The 19,968-nt window shown below is 39.4% G+C and overlaps 1 protein-coding gene across 1 annotated transcript in view; it reads right to left on the bottom strand.

Moving 5' to 3' along the window:
* Positions 1–18,285, bottom strand: part of tdrkh (tudor and KH domain containing) — a 35,809-nt gene extending 17,524 nt beyond the window's left edge. Inside the window, exons 1-8 of the mRNA XM_062964732.1 lie at positions 18,158–18,285; positions 13,223–13,374; positions 12,729–12,835; positions 10,180–10,369; positions 8,667–8,821; positions 4,047–4,344; positions 1,276–1,442; positions 1,016–1,188 (exon numbers count right to left, since the gene is read on the bottom strand). Coding sequence (XP_062820802.1) covers positions 1,016–1,188; positions 1,276–1,442; positions 4,047–4,344; positions 8,667–8,821; positions 10,180–10,369; positions 12,729–12,835; positions 13,223–13,374; positions 18,158–18,171 — 1,256 coding nt within the window. The 5' untranslated portion in view covers positions 18,172–18,285. The remainder of the gene's footprint in view (positions 1–1,015; positions 1,189–1,275; positions 1,443–4,046; positions 4,345–8,666; positions 8,822–10,179; positions 10,370–12,728; positions 12,836–13,222; positions 13,375–18,157) is intronic.
* Positions 18,286–19,968: the final 1,683 nt, after the last annotated feature.

Consider the following 19,968-nt stretch of genomic DNA (forward strand, 5'->3'; position numbering starts at 1 on the left):
TGGTAAGGAACAGGGAATCTGTGATCGTATATCACAGGGGTGACTGCGGTTTAAAAGTAGCAGAGAAAGAAGTGACACTTTAGAGAGTTTGACTCATCTCATTCTAGTATTGTAATTGTTAATAAAAATACCTCTATGTGAGAAACAACATTGTAACTACTAAGCTCTGTGCCTGAATAAACTTGTTCTTGTTTTTCCAACATCTAAGCCTCTGTCGCATATATTATAAACCAAGATACACTACCATCTAAAGTGAATAATAAGAAGAAAGGGAATGAATATGGACAAATTAACGTATCTATTATCAAACACCCAAGGGAAATCAAGAAAACAAACAAATTGGGAATCAGTCAAAAACTATTTTAAAAAAGAAAAATGCAAGATAATAATATGAAAATGGTTTAGAGAAGAATGAATGAATAACGGACCATCCCAGAATATGTGAATAAGGAGAAAATAAGCAAGGCAAATAAGAGTACAATATGTATAAAAAGATTAATTTTCAAAGCACTGCACAATAGAAGGAAGTCAATTTTAATGTGATTGTATTGTTGGTGCATAGATGTTGTGTCTGTTGGGATGATTTAGGTTTCAATTTTTATTTATATATATATATTCTTTTTTTCTTGTTTTGTTCTCTCTTTCAATTTAGTTTATTTATCTCTTCCTCAGACATTCACCCAAATACACACACACACACACACACACACACACATTTGTACATGTAATCCATGTTATTGTTTGTTACTTTTTTTTTTGCACAATTGTATGTCTGTATGTTCTTCACTTATGTTACATGTTTGTTTGTTTGTTTGGTTGTTTTTAATAATAAACTTCAATAAAAATTTAAAAAATAAAAAAAGAAGAAGAAAGGGAAAAAAGTAAAAGGTCTCCTCCCTGAGTCTTTGGTGGTTGCATCATTACAAAGTGGTGGCAGTCATAATTAGCTTCCTTACATGGGCAATGGCAAATGTTCAGTAGGAGAGTGGGCATCCTGAATTCCCACCAATCTCACCTTAATGGCCTTAGCTTCTCCAAGGGCGCCTCTCCATTGTCTCCAAAATCCACATAGTAAAGATCCAGGTTTTTGTTCTCCAGGATGTCCAGGACTTTGGCCCGGTACCAGCAGGAGTCGTCCGAGTGCCGGGCGGCCACTAAGTCTCCCACGTGCGCAGCGGGCAGTTCGGGCTGAGGAAAAGGAGACGCAAGGAGCATATCATCACGAGCCGTGGAAGGGGGGGTCCTCCCTGCTGCCCACCACACACAGCAACGCACCAGGCAGTCGCCACTTCCGTAGTATTGCGTCATTTCAGAGATTAGCTTGTTCAGCTGGAGGGCCCGGGAGCCGATGATCTGGATCCAGAAATGGTTGGGGCTCTCCGAGGCCGAGACGTAGACTTCCAAGAGCTCGTTCGCATGGAAGCTGAAGTCAGGGCTGGGGACTGAAAACACAGGAGGCTCAATGTAAGCAACGTCCCAATTCATCAGCAAGCATAAAATACGACAGCTTACTAGTTCTCAGGGTTATGGAATGAGAATGAGTAGCGTGAAGAGTGTGTAGTAGTGCATGGATGCAATTCAGCATGGGGTAGAGCCCAGGTGTTAAACCTAAGGCCGGCAGGCTAAATTGGACGCAGCCGCAAACAGCAAACCAGTAAAGACATCATTCCACCCTGTCTGCTATGTCAATATAACAATATAATCTATATATATAAAAGAATTAAAAAAAATTCGGCCTAGGACAAAACAACAAAACTACACATCCCAGAAACACTAAACTTGGCAACACAACCACTCATCCATGCCTCTACGTTCATACAACAAAAAGAAAAGAAAAATAAAGACCTAATTAGAAGGAGATGAATAATTGTTTTTATCCAATTGCTTCCATTTAGAAGGCTAAACTCTGCCCACTTGGTCTCCTAGCAACCTACTCAGCCCAGGGGACAGGCACAGTTAGGCCTCAGGCCTCTTCCACACTGCCTATAAGATACAGATTATCTGATTTTAACTGGATTATATACACAGCTATATAACCCATTTATAATCTTATATTATCTGCTTTGAACTGGATTATCTTGAGTCCACACTGCCAGATAATTCACTTCAGTGTGCATTTTATACAGCTGTGTAGAAGGGGCCTCATATAATCCAGTTCTAAGCAGATAATATAAGATTATAAATATACAGTAGAGTCTCACTTATCCAACATAAACGGGCCGGCAGCACGTTGGATAAGCGAATATGTTGGATAATAAGGAAGGATTAAGAAAAAGCCTATTAAACATCAAAATAGGTTATGATTTTACAAATTAAGCACCAAAACATCATGTTATACAACAAATTTGACAGAAAAAGTAGTTCATTACACATTAATGCTATGTAGTAATTACTGTATTTACAAATTTAGCACCAAAATATCACAGTGCATTGAAAACATTGACTACAAAAATGCGTTGGATAATCCAGAACGTTGGATGAGACTCTACTGTACATTCTTTTAGTAGTTATTTTAAGTCTTTATCAACCAATCATGTGTTGATAAATCGCCTCCTTCTCCTCCCATTGCCACTTAGGCTCCTTTTTCTCTCCCTCTCTCATTTCTCCCTTCCTTAGGCTGTAAATTGTAGTTTTTTATGATTTATAATATTCTTTTAGAGTTTATTGAAGAACCGCAAAACAGCGAATCCACAAAAAGTGAACCGCGAAGTAGTGAGGGAACACTGTACTCATATTATGCTATACTAATAATATAATATATTGTATATAACATCGATAATAATATTATTTATTTATTTATTTACATCATTTATATTCCGCCCTTCTCACCCCGAAGGGGACTCAGGGCGGATCACATTACACATATTAGGCAAACATTCAATGCCTTTTAAACACAGGACAAAGACAAACAAACATAGCTCCGAGCGGGCCTCGAACTTATGACTTCCTGGTCAGTGACTCATTGCTCTCCCGTCTGCGCCACAGCCCCGGGCTATTATAATTGCATCTTTATATTACATGCACTCTTACTAATAATATTGCAATATTTATTTATTTATTTATTTCCAACATTTATATCCTGCCCTTCACACCCGAAGGGACTCAGGGCGGCTTACACAATTGGCAATAATTTGATGCCAACACATGGTTTAAAACAATATATAAAATCCATTAAGAACAATATAGTGGTTTCATACAATATACAGTAGAGTCTCGCTTATCCAACGTTCTGTATTATCCAACACAGTCTGCCTTTTAGTAGTCAATGTTTTCAATACACTGTGATGTTTTGGTGCTAAATTCGTAAATAGAGTAATTACGACATAACATTACCATGTATTGAACTGCTTTTTCTGTTGATTTGTTGTAGAACATGATGTTTTGGTGCTTAATTTGTAAAATCATAACCTATTTTGACGTTTAATAGGCTTTTCCTTAATCCCTCCTTATTATCCAACATTTTCGCTTATCCAACGTTCTGCCAGCCCATTTATGTTGGATAGGTGAGACTCTACTGTAGTAATATATAATGCTTATATTGTGCTATACTAATAATATAAGGAGCCCCGGTGGCGAAGTGCGTTAAAGCACTGAGCTGCTGAACTTGCAGACCGAAAGGTCCCAGGTTCAAACCCCGGGTGCAGCCGCTGTTAGCTCCAGCTCCTGCCAACCTAGCAGTTCAAAAACATGCAAATGTGAGTAGATCAATAGGTACCGCTCCGGCAGGAAGGTAACAGAGCTCCATGCAGTCATGCCGGCCACATGACCTTGGTGGTGTCTACGGACAACGCTGGCTCTTCGGCTTAGAAATGGAGATGAGCACCAACCCCCAGAGTCAGACATGACTGAATGTCAGGGGAAACCTTTACCTTAGTAATATAATATATTGTATGTATATATATCTTGTAAGCTGCCCTGAGTCCCCTTCGGGGTGAGGAGGGCGGGATATAAATGTCGCTAATAAATAATGAATAGTAATAAAAATTGATATCATGTGGTCCCTAAGTCTCTGAATAGGCTGATGAGTAGTATCTTCTTTCACTTACCCTCAAAGGCGGAGGCAGCCGACAGGGAGTCCTCGGGGGATGCATCTTCACTCCTCAGCTCCTGCCCGACGTCTGAGGGATGCTCAGGGATTCTTTCTCCAGCCCCTTCCCCAGGCTGTAGGTTTGGCACCTGACTGGGTAGTAGTTCTCTCTCCAAGTGAGGCAACCCACTTTGGTCCTTGGCCACTCCCTCCTGCCTCTTGCCCAAGGACTGCTTGTGGAGAAATCGCACCGAAGCAGACTGAGACAGCTTCCTCTGAAAGGCCTCCTCTTCGGAAAGCTTCTCCATGATCAGGTGCTGCGAGAGGCAAAGACAAAGCCTTCATGTCATCTAACTGCAGCACAGATAAGCTACTGTTTGGAACCAGCCAAGAAATCACCCATGTCATTGCCAAAATGCACCAAAGTGTGGTACAATGTTCCAGGACCACCTGCAATAAGTGAAAATCCGCAAAGTAGGGACACTATATTTATTTCAATATTTATAAATTATTTTAGTAGTTACTAGCTGTGCCTGGCCACGCGTTGCTGTGACAAAGTGGTGGTGGTATTGGTTAAAATTGTTGTGTAATTTTTATTTGACTTTATTTGCAATTTTTTATTAATTTTATTGTAAGTTATATTTTTATTTATTATATTTTATTATTTTCTTGTATTATTTTTAGTTATTTTCTGTTATTATAGTATTTTATTGTATTAATTTTTAGTGTTTTTTATTATTTTTTATTGGGTTGCTAGGAGACCAAGTTGGAGGAGCTTAGCCTTCTAACTGGCGGCAATTGGATAAAAGCAATTATTCCTCTCTCTCTAATTAGGATTTTATTTTTCTTTTCTTTTTGTTGTATCAACCTAGAGGCGTGGATGATGGGTTGTGTTGTCAAATTTTGAGGTTGGGGGGCCTGTAGTTTTGTTGTTTTGTGGGTCGCTGTGATGCCATCACTCTTTTATACCAGGCGTCCCCAAACTAAGGCCCGGGGGCCAGATTCATTTACCTGGCCCCCGCCCTCAGTTTTATAAAATAATATTTTATATCAGTTTTAATAATATATTGTATATACAAATAATATTGATAATAATAATATATTATGCAATATAATACTAATCATAATATCATATAATAATATTAATTATATCTTATATATTACATATAACATTACAGTATAGTGGTATAGTTCAATATAGTAATATATAATGCTAATATTGTGCTATGCTAATAATATATTATTATATTATTGGGGTGGGAAGGGTAGGATATAAATGTAGTAAATAAATGCATTAAATAAAAAATTAATTTTAGACTTAGGCTCGGCCAAAGTCTGAAATGACTTGAAGGCACACAACAACAACAATTCTAATTAACTTGACTATTTCATTGGCCAGAAGCAGGCCCACACTTTCCATTGAAATCCTGATAGGTTTGTGTTGGTTAAAATTGTTTTCATTTTAAAATATTGTATTGTTTTATTGTTGTTGTTGCTGTTTTGCACTACAAAAATAAGACATGTGCAGTGTGCATAGGAATTTGTATTTTTTTTCAAATGATAATTTGGCCACTCAACAGTCTGAAGGATTATGGACCGGCCCGCTGCTTCAAAAGTTTGAGGACCCCTGTTATACACTATTTTAAGTCTTTATCAACCAATCGTGTGTTGATAAATCGCTTCCTTCTCCTCCCGTTGCCGCTTGGGCTCTTTTTCTCTCCCTTCCGCTTCTCCTTCCTCAGGCTGTAAATTGTAATTTTTTATGATTTATAATATTCTTTTAGAGTTTATTGAAAAACTGCCAAACAGCGAATCCGCAAAAAGCGAACCGCGAAGTAGTGAAGGAACACTGTATTCCGGGCAATTTCATCAGCACATAACTCCTCCAAAAAAAAAAATGCCTACAAATCACTGGAACCAGAAACTACTGAGTTGCTAGGACTGTGTTGGAACAGCCTGTTAGGGGCAAAAATTGGGAAACAGAACGGACACCAATGCCTTGGTTTCAGCAAGGAAGTTGCATGTTGCAAGCTGCTCTCTGAAGCTTTAGGTGCTCTTACTGCCTATTACGGGGAAAACCAGCTGATTCCTAGTCCATCTAAAACGCACCTTAAGAACAGACAAGCATCTCGAGCTCTGCTGATTACCTGGAAAAGAATCCTACTGGAGCATTGAAGCACACCAACATACCTGGGAGTCACTCTGGACTGTGCTCTGACTAATAATAATAATAATAATAATAATAATAAAACTTTATTTATACCCCGCCACCATCTCCCCAACGGGGACTCGGGGCGGCTTACACGGGGCCATGCCCAGAACAGTACAATATAGCAAAATATAAAAAACAACATATCATAATACAATTAAACAATACAATAAATAATCATGTACAGTGCAACACAAAATAAAAAACAAAAACAAACAATATAACAGGGCGGGCCGCATGAGACACTTAGTTAAAACTTGGGGTGAGAAAAGGATAAGAATACAACCACGGGGAACAGGGACATAAGATAGAAAAACAATCTAGAGGATAGATGTTGGGGGGAGTAACAAAAGAAATGTGTAATAGTTACTCTCCAAAAGCACATTGGAAGCACTACTTGAATATCAAAAAAAAAGTGGGCACTAGAAATAACATCATACGAAAGCTGACTGGCACAACCTGGGGATCACAACCAGACACAGTGACAACATCTGCCCTTGCTGAGTACACATGCCCAGTGTGGAATACATCTCACCACATTAAAACAGTGGATGTGGCTCTTAATGAGACATGCCGCATTATCACAGGATGTCTATGCCACACACCACTGTTTAGCTAGCACTGACGTTCACTGGGAAGTAGCAGTCAGCAATAAAAGGACTAAGGCATTGACATCTCCGGTCCATCCCTGGTTCGGGTATCAGCCAGCATGCCAACACCTCCTGAGATCAACAGAAGAGACTAAAGAGTGTACAGAACCAGTATTTCCATGATCCCATAGCAATGAGGCATGGCAGTTAAAGTGGTATCAAATTGCATTAATTATACAGTGAAGATGTGTCAGTCAGATAATATTGTGTTAAAAATGCATTGAATGCAACTTCATGTGTTTTACTAGGTAAATCCATGTTTTTATTAGTTCTTGTCATTTGTTTTTATTGGCTAATGTTTAAATTTTTATAATTGTGCATGTCTTTTGTCTATTGTTGTGTTTTATATTGCTATTGTTTTTATTTGGGCTTGGCCCCATGTAAGCTGCCCTGAGTCCCCTTTGGGGAGATAGAGGCGGGGTATAAAAATACCGTTTCCCCTAAAATCCTCAGAAAATAAGACCTAGTAGAGGTTTTACTGAATTGCTAAATATAAGGCCTTCCCTGACAGTAAGACCTAGCAAAGTTTTTGTTTGGAAGCATGCCCAACGAACAGAACACCACAGCATGCAGGATCAGTAAATGTACGTACCATAGAGTGTTGTACATGGAAATATTGGTAGTAACATGAAATTCTTGATAGGATTCACAGTTTGTCTGGTTATATGGGTTTGTGATGACAACTACTGTACAGTATATAATAAATGTTCATTTTTTTTGTTCAACAATAACCGTGAATTCTTCATCATGGAAAAATAAGGCATCCCCTGAAAATAAGACCTAGTGCATCTTTGTGAGCAAAAATTAATATAAGACACTGTCTTATTTTTGGGGAAACACGGTAGTTATTATTATTATTATTGTATGACACAGCAAACAAGATAGATATGCTGGATTTCGTATCACAGAATCACAAGTCGAACACTTCCCAAGTGTCTAGGACTGTGTGATGTATTTTCGGATGATGCGTGCAGATCCCAGTAGGGTGGCCTTTATTATTATTATTATTATTATTATTATTATTATTATTATTATTATTATTATTATTATTTTATGACACAGCAAACAAGATAGATAAGCTGGATTTCGTATCACACAATCACAAGTCGAACACTTCCCAAGTGTCTTGGACTGTGTGATGTATTTTCGGATGATGCGCGCAGATCCCAGCAGGGTGGCCTTTTGCAGTTGGCAGATCGTAATTTTGTCAATGTCTATTGTTTCCAAATGCCGGCTGAGATTATTTATTATTATTATTATTATTATTATTATTATTATTATTATTATTATTATTACAGAGATGCTTGCAGGAACACCTCAGCAAGAGAGAGTCCAAAAGTGGCAGGCTAAAACCCAAAACCTCAATCAGTGGCTGATGCTGGATGAAGACTCCCTCCTGGACAGACAGAAGACTGCGCTCTGGCACCACGAGATGAAGAGCCAACCTTAAGAAATGGGGCCACAAAGTGGAGTCCACGACATACAAGTATGGAGAAGAGCAAACCACAGACCACTGACTACAATGCAGTCTGAGCCCTGCCACACGCACAAGAGAGGACCTTCTCACAGCGACACCAGAGGCAACCCAAGTAGCCAGCTACTGGTCACAGGACATTTAGTATCATGCCAAGATTTTTAAAAAACTTTTTTTTTTCAAATACATTACAACTTGCACCCTCGGTTCACTTCTGACACAATAAATAAAGCAAGAAAGTATCCATTGTTGGTAAACAATGGGAAACAGGGCTTTTCTCTCTCATTAGCACCTGTGACATCTCACCTTGGCCGCGTCCACCTCCTTGCGAGTCCCAGAAACAGTGATGGTCCGGATGAGCAAGAGGGCCTCTTCACCTTCCTGGGTGCTGCTCTTTGACCCACATTCCACTTTGGCCCCAGTGTTTTTGCATATGGCGCGAACTGTCTCCCCGCCCCGACCTGAAGGAGGCACAAGGAAGATTGGAATGACCAAGAGCAGGCCGGCGGCTTGCATAAGACCCAAAGAGCGCCACACACACCACTCGCCCCAAAGAAGGAAGCAAGGAATGACATTAGACATACAGATTCTATGTAACTACACTGGATCCCACAACAACCTACTACGGTTACATTGGCTAACAAACAGACAAAGTGGGGTTTACACTTTTACTCAGCATTAACACACATGTGCATGCATTCATCATCATTTCTCCATTCTTCCTCTGTAAAGAACATCTCTTAGGCCAGACCCTGCTTTCCCTGCAGCCTGCCAACTCACAGTTCCAAAACTTCAAAACTCCAAAATGCATCTTTTTTTCCCTAAGAAGGGGGTCAAGAAGACACCATTCCACCATGTCTCCAGTGTCAATATAACAATATAATAATATATAATACTCATATTATATCAGGACCAGGCGCCGAGCTTTTTCTGTTTCTGCCCCTGCCTTATGGAATGCCTTGCCGCCCTATATGAGAGCCATGCGTGAGTTGGGGCCTTTTACCCTCGCACTCAAGACCTGGCTCTTTACTAGAGCTTTTAATCTATTTTAATATTTTAAATCAATATTTGTATGTATGTATTTTTATCCTTTTTTATCTTGTAAATCGCCTAGAGCATCGTGGATGGAGGGCGATTAATAAGTAATTAAATGATGATGATGATGATATTATATTATATGTGGCGCAGGCTGGTGAGCAGCCAGCCAGCTGCAACAAATCACTCTGACCAAGAGGTTATGAGTTCGAGGCCAGCTCGGAGCCTATGTTTGTCTTGTTTTTGTTCTATGTTAAAGGCATTGAATGTTTGCCTTATATGTGTAATGTGATCCGCCCTGAGTCCCCTTCAGGGTGAGAAGGGCGGAATATAAATACTGTAAATAAATAAATAAATACAGTAGTCTCTCACTTATCCAACATAAACGGGCCGGCAGAATGTTGGATAAGCGAATATGTTGGATAATAAGGAGGGATTAAGGAAAAGCCTATTAAACATCAAATTAGGTTATGCTTTTACAAATTAAGCACCAAAACATCATGTTATATAACAAATTTGACAGAAAAAGTAGTTCAATATGCAGTAATGCTATGTAGTAATTACTGTATTTACGAATTTAGCACCACAATATCACAATGTATTGAAACATTGACTACAAAAATGGCTTGGATAATCCAGAAGCTTGGATAAGCGAGGCTTGGATAAGCAAGACTCTACTGTATTTAATTTTGGACCCTTACTACTGTCAAGTTGTGCAGGCCTGATCAAGAGCCTTGTCTGTGTTGTGTTGGAACCAAAAAAGGGAATCCTGTAGGAGAATTACCAATGATGCGTCCAATGGCCCTTCGGGGCACCTTGATCTTCTCCTGCACGGGCAAACTCTCCACCAAGATCTGGTGGATGGCCGCTTTGGCTGTGCACACCTGGACGGGGGAGCCCCAGATGCGGATCAACCGCTCCTCGCTGGACTCATCCATGTCAACGTCAATGCGGGCTTGGGTGTCCTTCCGCAGCTGCAAAGGAGGATAACGGAGGCTGTAACCATGGTGTTAGGCTAACAAAGATGGTTACGGCTACATGGCAATGGTTGCTTATTCTGATTCTAACAACCCCTCCAATAGGCCTATCTGTAACCCATTTTAGAGCCAAGGTTCCTGTAATGAAATACAAATTTTTGGTTTACAGATGTTATGTTTAATTGTGTGTTTGTGTTTTAAAAGGGTAAGTATTACAGTTATTGCATCTCAGCACTCAGAGGCTGGTTGCCATGGAGAAGTAGGCAGAGCCAACTGCCGTTTTGTTGAAGAAGTGCAGAGTTTAAAAAAGAGAGTCAGTCTGTGCTCTGATGAGGCACAGGGAAGATTGATCCTAGCTTGAGGGGATCAAGGGGACTCAAATGTTCATTTTGAGTTCATTTTGAGTCGGATTAAAATAAGTTTGGTGACTTTGTCTATTGTTGTGTTTTATATTGCTATTGTTTTTATTCGGGCTTGGCCCCATGTAAGCCGCCCTGAGTCCCCTTTGGGGAGATAGAGGCGGGGTATAAAAATAAAATTATTATTATTATTATTATTATTATTATTATTATTATTATTATTTAATGTAGTCTGTGTCTTGGTAAGGAACAGAGAATCTGTGATCGTATATCACAGGGGTGACTGTAGTTTAAAAGTAACAGAGAAAAAAGTTCTAAGTACTTTAAGTAAAAGAAGTGACACTTTAGGGAGTTTGACTCATCTTATTCTAGCATTGTAACTGTTAATAAAAATACCTCTAAGTGAGATCAACATTGTAACCACTAGGCTCTGTGCCTGAATAAACTTGTTATTGTTCTTCCAACATCTAAAAATCTGTCACATATATTATAAACCAAATTACGCTATCATCTAAAGTGAATAAGAAGAAGAAAGTAAAAGGTCTACTCCCTGAGTCTTTGGTGGTTGTATCTTTACAAATTGGTGGCAGCGGTGGGATGAAAAGATTTCCCTCTGCCTGAAAGAACCTTAGTCGTTCTTAGTCTTAGTCCAGTTTCCAAATTCAAATGTTTCAGAAATCACCATTCATAGCAGAGTTCCTCTTCTACCCAGATTCCCATATATGGATACATTATTATCTGATTGCGCTAGCCATTGAGTGCGAGGGAGGCAGTCAGAAAGACACAGCAACATAATGTCATATATAATATTTATGTAATAATTATTATGTACATTGTAAGAAAGAGGGCAAATTAACATTCTGTAAGCTGCTTTGAGTGACTGAGGAACAGGGTAAACAAATATCAAAATAAATACTAATATAATAAATATCACAGATCCCAGAATTCCCCAGCCAGCAAAACTAATCAATGAGGTGTTGAGAAATTTGAGGAGTTGTTGTTCAAGAATCACTTATCTGAGATTTTGGTGCATGGTTTTATGGTTACAGGTGGTCGCAAGACTTTTCAACATCCCCTAGCAACTACTATAAGCTTTCTGAAATCTGACGACATGTTAGACTGGATTGCTGTGGGTTTTCTGGGCTGTATGGCCATGTTGTATGGCCACTGTATAAAACTATTTATACTTTTCTGGCCCACTACCCTTTTTAGGAGCCAACCCAGGTTTTTATCAAAGTGTGCTTATTGTTTATTGGTATATGTGATTTTATTTGTTTATGATTTGTTTTTATTGCTGAGTTTTATATTGCTTATTGCCTGGGCTTGGCCCCATGTAAGCCGCCCCGAGTCCCCTTGGGGAGATGGGGCGGGGTATAAAAATAAAATTATTATTATTATTATTATTTTACAGAAGCAGCTAACACCTCCCAATAAAGGATTCCCTCAGGCAAGAAGCAGCCAGGCTTTGAATCTGCAAGGCCATTAAATGCTAATCAAACAGGCCAACTGGAACAGTCACACTTGCCTCAAACAGACAAGAGTTCTTTCTCCCAACCTGGGCCCGGGCTGTGGTGCAGGCTGGAGAGCAAGCCAGCTGCAACCAGCTGCAATGAATCACTCTGACCAGGAGGTCATGAGTTCGAGGCCCGCTCGGAGCCTATGTTTGTCTTGTCTTTGTTCTATGCTAAAAGGCATTGAATGTTTGCGTATATGTGTAATGTGATCCGCCCTGAGTCCCCTTCGGGGTGAGAAGGGCGGAATATAAATGCTGTAAATAAATAAATAAATAAATAAATAAATAACCTGGACTTTCCACAAATATATACCCCACTTGCCTAGTTTCCAACAGAACTCACAACATCTGCCATAGATGTGGGTGAAATGTCAGAAGAGACTGCTTCTAGAACTTGGCCACACAGCCTGGAAAACTCACAGCAACCCGTGATTCCAGCCATGAAAGCCTTCAACAACTTATATTAGACTGGTTAACAGCTTACCTGCTTGATTTGGGCTCCCTGCCGCCCAATGATGAACTTCACAGCTTCCTTTGGAACCTTCAATGACACTTGCATATCCTCTTCTCCCACAAAGGTGATCCGCTCTTCTGTATATGTAGAAACACAAATACAATTGAAATTGGGCCAAGGAGCCTCCAATGTCATGGAAAGGCCCACCGCCCCCCTATTTGCTTCATTCATGCTAGAACTTCATCTCAGAATCTAGGTACAATCCCCTCTTTTTCCACACTGAATCAACTATAATTTGGAAATTCCTTGCTGTTTAAGTGGCTAATAGTACCATCTATGCATAATGTTCAAAGCATTTCCTCTCGGCTGTGCTGAAATTGATTTCTACAGAACTACGAGGGCAGAGATGAACTTCTGGCCACCTTCCAGAAAGAAGAACCACAGAAAGGGAAAGGCCGCAGACAGGAGGCATAAATATTTCCCAGGCCTAGTTTCAATCTGAAACAAACAGCTGACACACCCACCTTTACTCTCCCGGTAGCGGCGGTAAAGGATGTAGAGGATGGCGCCGCTGGCTGGGATCCCAAGGGCCAACGCCACCTTCTGCAGCATGGTCAAGCCGTTCCAATAGCTCCGTTCGCTGGCCACGGTCCCCATGATACACGAGGAAGGGGCACTGAGTGGGAAAGGGAAGAATTTCCTTAACAGCAGCTCTCCGCTGCAGAGAGAGACCAAGTACGGCATCCTAGCAAATTCTGAACAGCGTTGGGAAAGGGCAAAGCTTTGTCCTGAAGAATATTGGCTGAAACAAACCCGACTGCCCTGTGAAAAGGTATCTCTTCCACCTCGCCTTCCTCTCCTCAGGAGAAGCCAAGCAGGGCAGGAAGCCAAGCTTGGCATCGCAAAGAGGAGTCCAGATGAACGGGAAGGAAGAGAAAAATCCATTCTAGCGTGCTTGATAGCTTTAAGTCCTAAGGTGAGCCCTGCCAAGACAGAGGTTAATCAGAGCCCTGGAAAAGTTGTTATTACAGTAGAGTCTCACTTATCCAATAATAATAATAATAATAAAACTTTATTTATATACCGCCCTATCTCCCGGATGGGACTCAGGGCGGTTTACAGTCATAAAAGCAACACAAACATTACATAACAACATAATACACATTATTAAACAAAGTAAAATAATACAATTATAACAATAAATCACACTTACATGACCAGATCAAGGGGACGGGAACCATAAAACCAATATATTAAAATGTATCATTTTAGGCTAGGGAAATCTTGTGCCATATATTCAGGCTCAGAAATCGGCGGTAGTCCAACACTCGCTTATCCAACATTCTGGATTATACAACACATTTTTTTATTCAATGTTTTCAATACATTGCAATGTTTTGGTGCTAAATTCGTAAACACAGTAATTACTACATAGTGTTACCGCGTATTGAACTGGTTGTTCTATCAAGATTGTTGTAAAACATGATGTTTTGGTAATATTGATAATATTATAATGTATTACGATATAATATTGATAATAATACAATATAATGATATAGGACAATATAGTAATTTAATGCTAGTATTATACTATGCTAATACAGTAGAGTCTCACTTATCCAACATAAACGGGCCGGCAGGACGTTGGATAAGCGAATATGTTGGATAATAAGGAGAGATTAAGAAAAAGCCTATTAAACATCAAAATAGGTTATGATTTTACAAATTAAGCACCAAAACATCATGTTATACAACAGATTTGACAGAAAAAGTAGTTCAGTACGTAGTAGTGTTATGTTGTAATTACAGTATTTACAAAATTAGCACCAAAATATCATGTTATATTGAAAACATTGACTACAAAAATGCGTTGGATAATCCAGAACGTTGGATAAGTGAGTGTTGGATAAGTGAGACTCTACTGTAATATAATGTATTGTATGTAAATATAATTTGTAAACCACTTCAGGGTGAGAAGGGCGGGATATAAATGTAGTAAATAAATAAATAAATAAATTGTAAAATCATAATGTAATTTGATGTTTAACAGGCTTTTCCTTAATTCCTCCTTATTATCCAACATATTCGCTTATCCAACGTTCTGCTGGCCTGTTTATGTTGCATAAGTGAGACTCTACTGTATTTTTCAATCACAACTTCCCAGGTATCGTCCTCCCTTTAATCAAAAATATATATACTACGTATAATGCATCCCAGGTTTAGAGATACAAATGCACAGACATCTGACTCATAGTTAAGAATAGGGCTGAGACAACAGGAAGTGAGAAAAATCGACCCCTTGAAGGTAAATAATGGACTGCACACATATACAGTATGTACGAATATGTATAAAACCCATACATATGTGTAACATATCTGCATATGAATATATATATATACACACATAAACAAAATTATTTTTATTGATCAGCCAATTAAATACACACATACATGTATGAATATATACACAAATATGTACACACATATGTATACATATAAAACCCATACATATGTATATGTACAAGTGAATATATCACACATAAACACAATCATACATATATGTGTATGAAGATGCACACACATGTATGGATACCTATAAAAGACATACATAATACTAATAATAATACAATATAATAATATTAATTATATATTATTTATTACATGTAATATTACTGGTAATATTACAGTATAGTTGTGTAGTGCAATATGCTGGTATATAGTGCTGTGCTAGTGATATAATACATTGTATGGAAATATTATTTGTTAGCCGCTCTGAATCCCCTTCGGGGTGAGAAGGGTAGGATGTAACTATAGTAAATAAATAAATACATACATACATATGTGTAACTATATATACATATATATATATACACACACACACACATAAACACAAACATACATACAGTAGAGTCTCACTAATCCAACATAAACGGGCCAGCAGAACGTTGGATAAGCGAATATGTTGGATAATAAGGAGGGATTAAGGAAAAGCCTACTACACATCAAATTAGGTTATGATTTTACAAATTAAGCACCAAAACATCATGTTATACAACAAATTTGACAGAAAAAGTAATTCATTACACATTAATGCTATGTAGTAATTACTGTATTTACGAATTTTGCACCAAAATATCATGATGTATTGAAAACATTGACTATAAAAATGCATTGGATAATCCAGAACGTTGGATAAGTGAGTGTTGGATAAGTGAGACTCTACTGTATAATATTGACAATATTATAATACGATATAATATTAATAATAATACAATATAGTAGTATTAATTTTATTATAACTTATTATTAATAGGGTTGTTTTATGTCTTTCGGGCTGTGTGACCATGTTCCAGAAGTATTCTCTCCTGTGGTTTCACCCACATCTATGGCAGGCATCCATACAATATAATACTATTAATTTTATTATTAATTATTATTAATATTGGATAAGCGAGTGTTGGATAACTGAGACTGTACTGTTTTTGTGTATGAATATATACACAAATATGTACACACAAATGTATGGATACATAGGAAACACATATATATGTGTAACTATATATACATACCCTGTTTCCCCTAAAACAGGGGTCCCCAAACTAAGGCCCGGGGGCCGGATGCGGCCCATTGAAGCCATTTATCCGGCCCCCACGGCACAAAGGCAGAAGGAGGTTGGGCTAAATGACCCAAGGGGTCTCTTCTTCTCTTACAACCCTTCTTCTTCTTATTATTATTATTATTTGAAATACAACAAGATGAGTCCACAGCAGATACTCTTCTGGCTGTTGTTTTGGATCACATGTCGGACACTTCCCAAGTGTCTAGGACTGTGTGATGTATTGGCGAATAATGCGCGCAGATCCCAGGAAGGTGGCCTTCTGCAGCTGGCAGGTGGGGATTGTGTCAATGCCGATTGTGTTTAAGTGCAGGCCAAGGTCTTTAGGAACTGCACCCAGTGTGCCGATAACCACTGGGACCACCTTGACTGGCTTGTGCCAGAGTCTTTGTAATTGATCTTTAAATCCTCATATGGTGTCAGCTTTTCCCGTTGTTTTTCCTCAATCCTGCTGTCACCTAGGATTGCAACATCGACAATCCATACTTTGTTTTTTAACACGATTGTGAGGTCAGGAGTATTGTGTTCCAAAACCCTGTATTATTATTATTATTATTAACATTGAGGCTGGGTGTCCATCTGTTAGGGGTGCTGTGCTTGCGCTTTCGGTGCACAAAGGCAGAAGGGGATTGGACTCAATGGCCCAAAGGGTCTCTGCCAATCCTATTATTATTATTATTATTATTTATTGCTCGGTGGCCAACTATAGTCCGACCCTCCAACGGTCTGAAGGATTGTGAATTGGCCCCCAGTTTAAAAAGTTTGGGGACCCCTGCCCTAAAATAAGACATCCCCAAAATATAAGACCTAGTAGAGGTTTTGCTGAATTGCTAAATATAAGGCCTCCCCAGAAAATAAGGCCTAGCAAAGTTTTTATTTGGAAGCATGCCCAGCGCCCGCCAAACAAAACACCATAGCATGCAGGATTGGTAAATGTACATACCAGTTGTACAGTAGAGTCTCACTTATCCAACATAAACGAGCCGGCAGAATGTTGGATAAGCGACTATGTTGGATAATAAGGAGGCATTAAGGAAAAGCCTATTAAACATCAAATTAGGTTATGATTTTACAAATGAAGCACCAAAACATCATGTTAGACAACAAATTTGGCAGAAAAAGTAGTTCAATATGCAGCAATGCTATGTAGTAATTACTGTATTTATGAATTTAGCACCAAAATATCACGATATATTGAAAACATTGACTACAAAAATGCGTTGGAAAATCCAGAACGTTGGATAAGCGAGTGTTGGATAAGTGAGACTCTACTGTATATGGAAATAATGGTTGTAACAAGAAATTCTTGACAGAAGTCACAGTTTGTCTGGTTTGGTTATGTTGGTTTGTGAGGACAACTACTGTACAGTATAGAATAAATGTTCATTTTTTTTTTTTGTTCAACAATAAATGTGAATTCTTCTTCATGGAAAAATAAGACATCCCCTGAAAATAAGACCTAGCGCATCTTTGGGAGTAAAAAATAATATAAGACACTGTCTCATTTTCGGGGAAACACAGTATATACACACATATACATGTAAACAAGTATACATATATGTGTACGAATATAAACACACATATACACATGGATACATATAAAACACATACACACATAGATGCATATATATAGACACAGGAATAAGCCTGTGTAGCAGGAATGGGCCAACTTGGGCCCCTCAGGTGTTTTGGACTTCAACTCCCACAATTCCTAACAGCCTACGGCTGTTAGGAATTGTGGGAGTTGAAGTCCAAAACACCTGAGGGGCCTAGTTTGCCCAGCACACCTCCTGCTCCGCTTTTTTCCAACCCCGAAGGCCTTCCCAAGCCTCTACTACGTTACCTCAGAACCACCATCAACACCTCACATCGATTCCATCCCAGAATGAGCGACCCCGCGTTTATATAGGAGAGGTCCTTCCCTCCGCTGCCCAATCACAGAGGCCCCCTTGTGCGCTTCGCCCAATCGCCTGCCGCGGTTGAGCCTCGCGCCTACCGCCCCCTCGCGGATTTCAGCCAATCCGAGGGAAGGAGAGGGCGAGGAGGCGGGAGAGCGGCCCAGCCAATGAGAGACGAGGGCGCGCGGACGGCCGAAGGTGGAAAAGTGCGAGAGAGCACGCTGTCAGGAGAATTAAATGAAGAACTCCCGCTCCAACCAATCAGCGGGCAAGGATCCAATCGGGTCATCCAATCGGGAGCGAGCGTCGGAGAAGGGGCGGGAAGAAAGGTCCCGTGATGGCGTGAGTGTGCTGTTGCTATAGTAACGCATAAGGCTCAATGCTGAGGCATTCCTACCTCTGTTGAGAACGTGAGGGAAAACCATGAAGGATATTATCTATCTATACACTAGACCAGGGGTCCCCAAAGTAAGGCCCGGGGGCCGGATGCGGCCCATCGAAGCCATTTATCCGGCCCCCACGGCACAAGGGAGTTGGGCTAAATGATCCAAGGGGTCTCTTACAACCCTTGTTGTTGTTGTTATTATTATTATTATTATTATTATTAACATTGAGGCTGGGTGGCCATCTGTCAGGGGTGCTTTGCTTGTGCTTTCGGTGCACACAGACAGAAGGGGATTGGACTCAATGGCCCAAGGGTCTATTATTATTATTATTATTATTATTATTATTATTATTAACATTGAGGCTGGGTGGCCATCTTTCAGGGGTGCTTGGCTTGTGCTTTCGGTGCACAAAGGCAGAAAGGGATATTGGACTCAATGGCCCAAGGGGTCTCTTCCAACCCTCTTTATTATTATTATTATTATTATTATTATTATTAATTATTGCTCAGTGGCCAACCCTCTTTATTATTATTATTATTATTATTATTATTATTATTATTATTATTATTATTATTATTATTCACATTGAGGCTTGGTGGCCATCTTTCAGGGGTGCTTTGCTTGTGCTTTCGGTGCAAAAAGGCAGAAAGGGATTGGACTCAATGGCCCAAGGGGTCTCTTCCAACCCTCTTTATTATTATTATTATTATTATTATTATTATTATTATTATTATTATTATTTATTGCTCAGTGGCCAACCCTCATTATTATTATTATTATTATTATTATTATTATTATTATTAAAATTGAGGCTGGGTGGCCATCTTTCAGGGGTGCTTGGCTTGTGCTTTCGGTGCACAAGGGCAGAAAGGGATTGGACTCAATGGCCCAAGGGGTCTCTTCCAACCCTCTTTATTATTATTATTATTATTATTATTATTATTATTATTCACATTGAGGCTTGGTGGCCATCTTTCAGGGGTGCTTGGCTTGTGCTTTCGGTGCACAAGGGCAGAAAGGGATTGGACTCAATGGCCCAAGGGGTCTCTTCCAACCCTCTTTATTATTATTATTATTATTATTATTATTATTATTATTATTATTATTATTAATTGCTCAGTGGCCAACCCTCTTTATTATTATTATTATTATTATTCACATTGAGGCTGGGAGGCCATCTTTCAGAGGTGCTTGGCTTGTGCTTTCGGTGCACAAGGGCAGAAAGGGATTGGACTCAATGGCCCAAGGGGTCTCTTCCAACCCTCTTTATTATTATTATTGCTCGGTGGCCAACTATAGTCTGGCCCTCCAACGGTCCAAAGAATCGTGAACTGGCCCCCTGTTTACAAAGTTTGGGGACCCCTGCACTA

This window comes from Anolis carolinensis, unplaced genomic scaffold (assembly GCF_035594765.1).
Source record: "Anolis carolinensis isolate JA03-04 unplaced genomic scaffold, rAnoCar3.1.pri scaffold_14, whole genome shotgun sequence".
In the NCBI taxonomy this organism is placed as follows: Eukaryota; Metazoa; Chordata; class Lepidosauria; order Squamata; family Dactyloidae; genus Anolis; species Anolis carolinensis.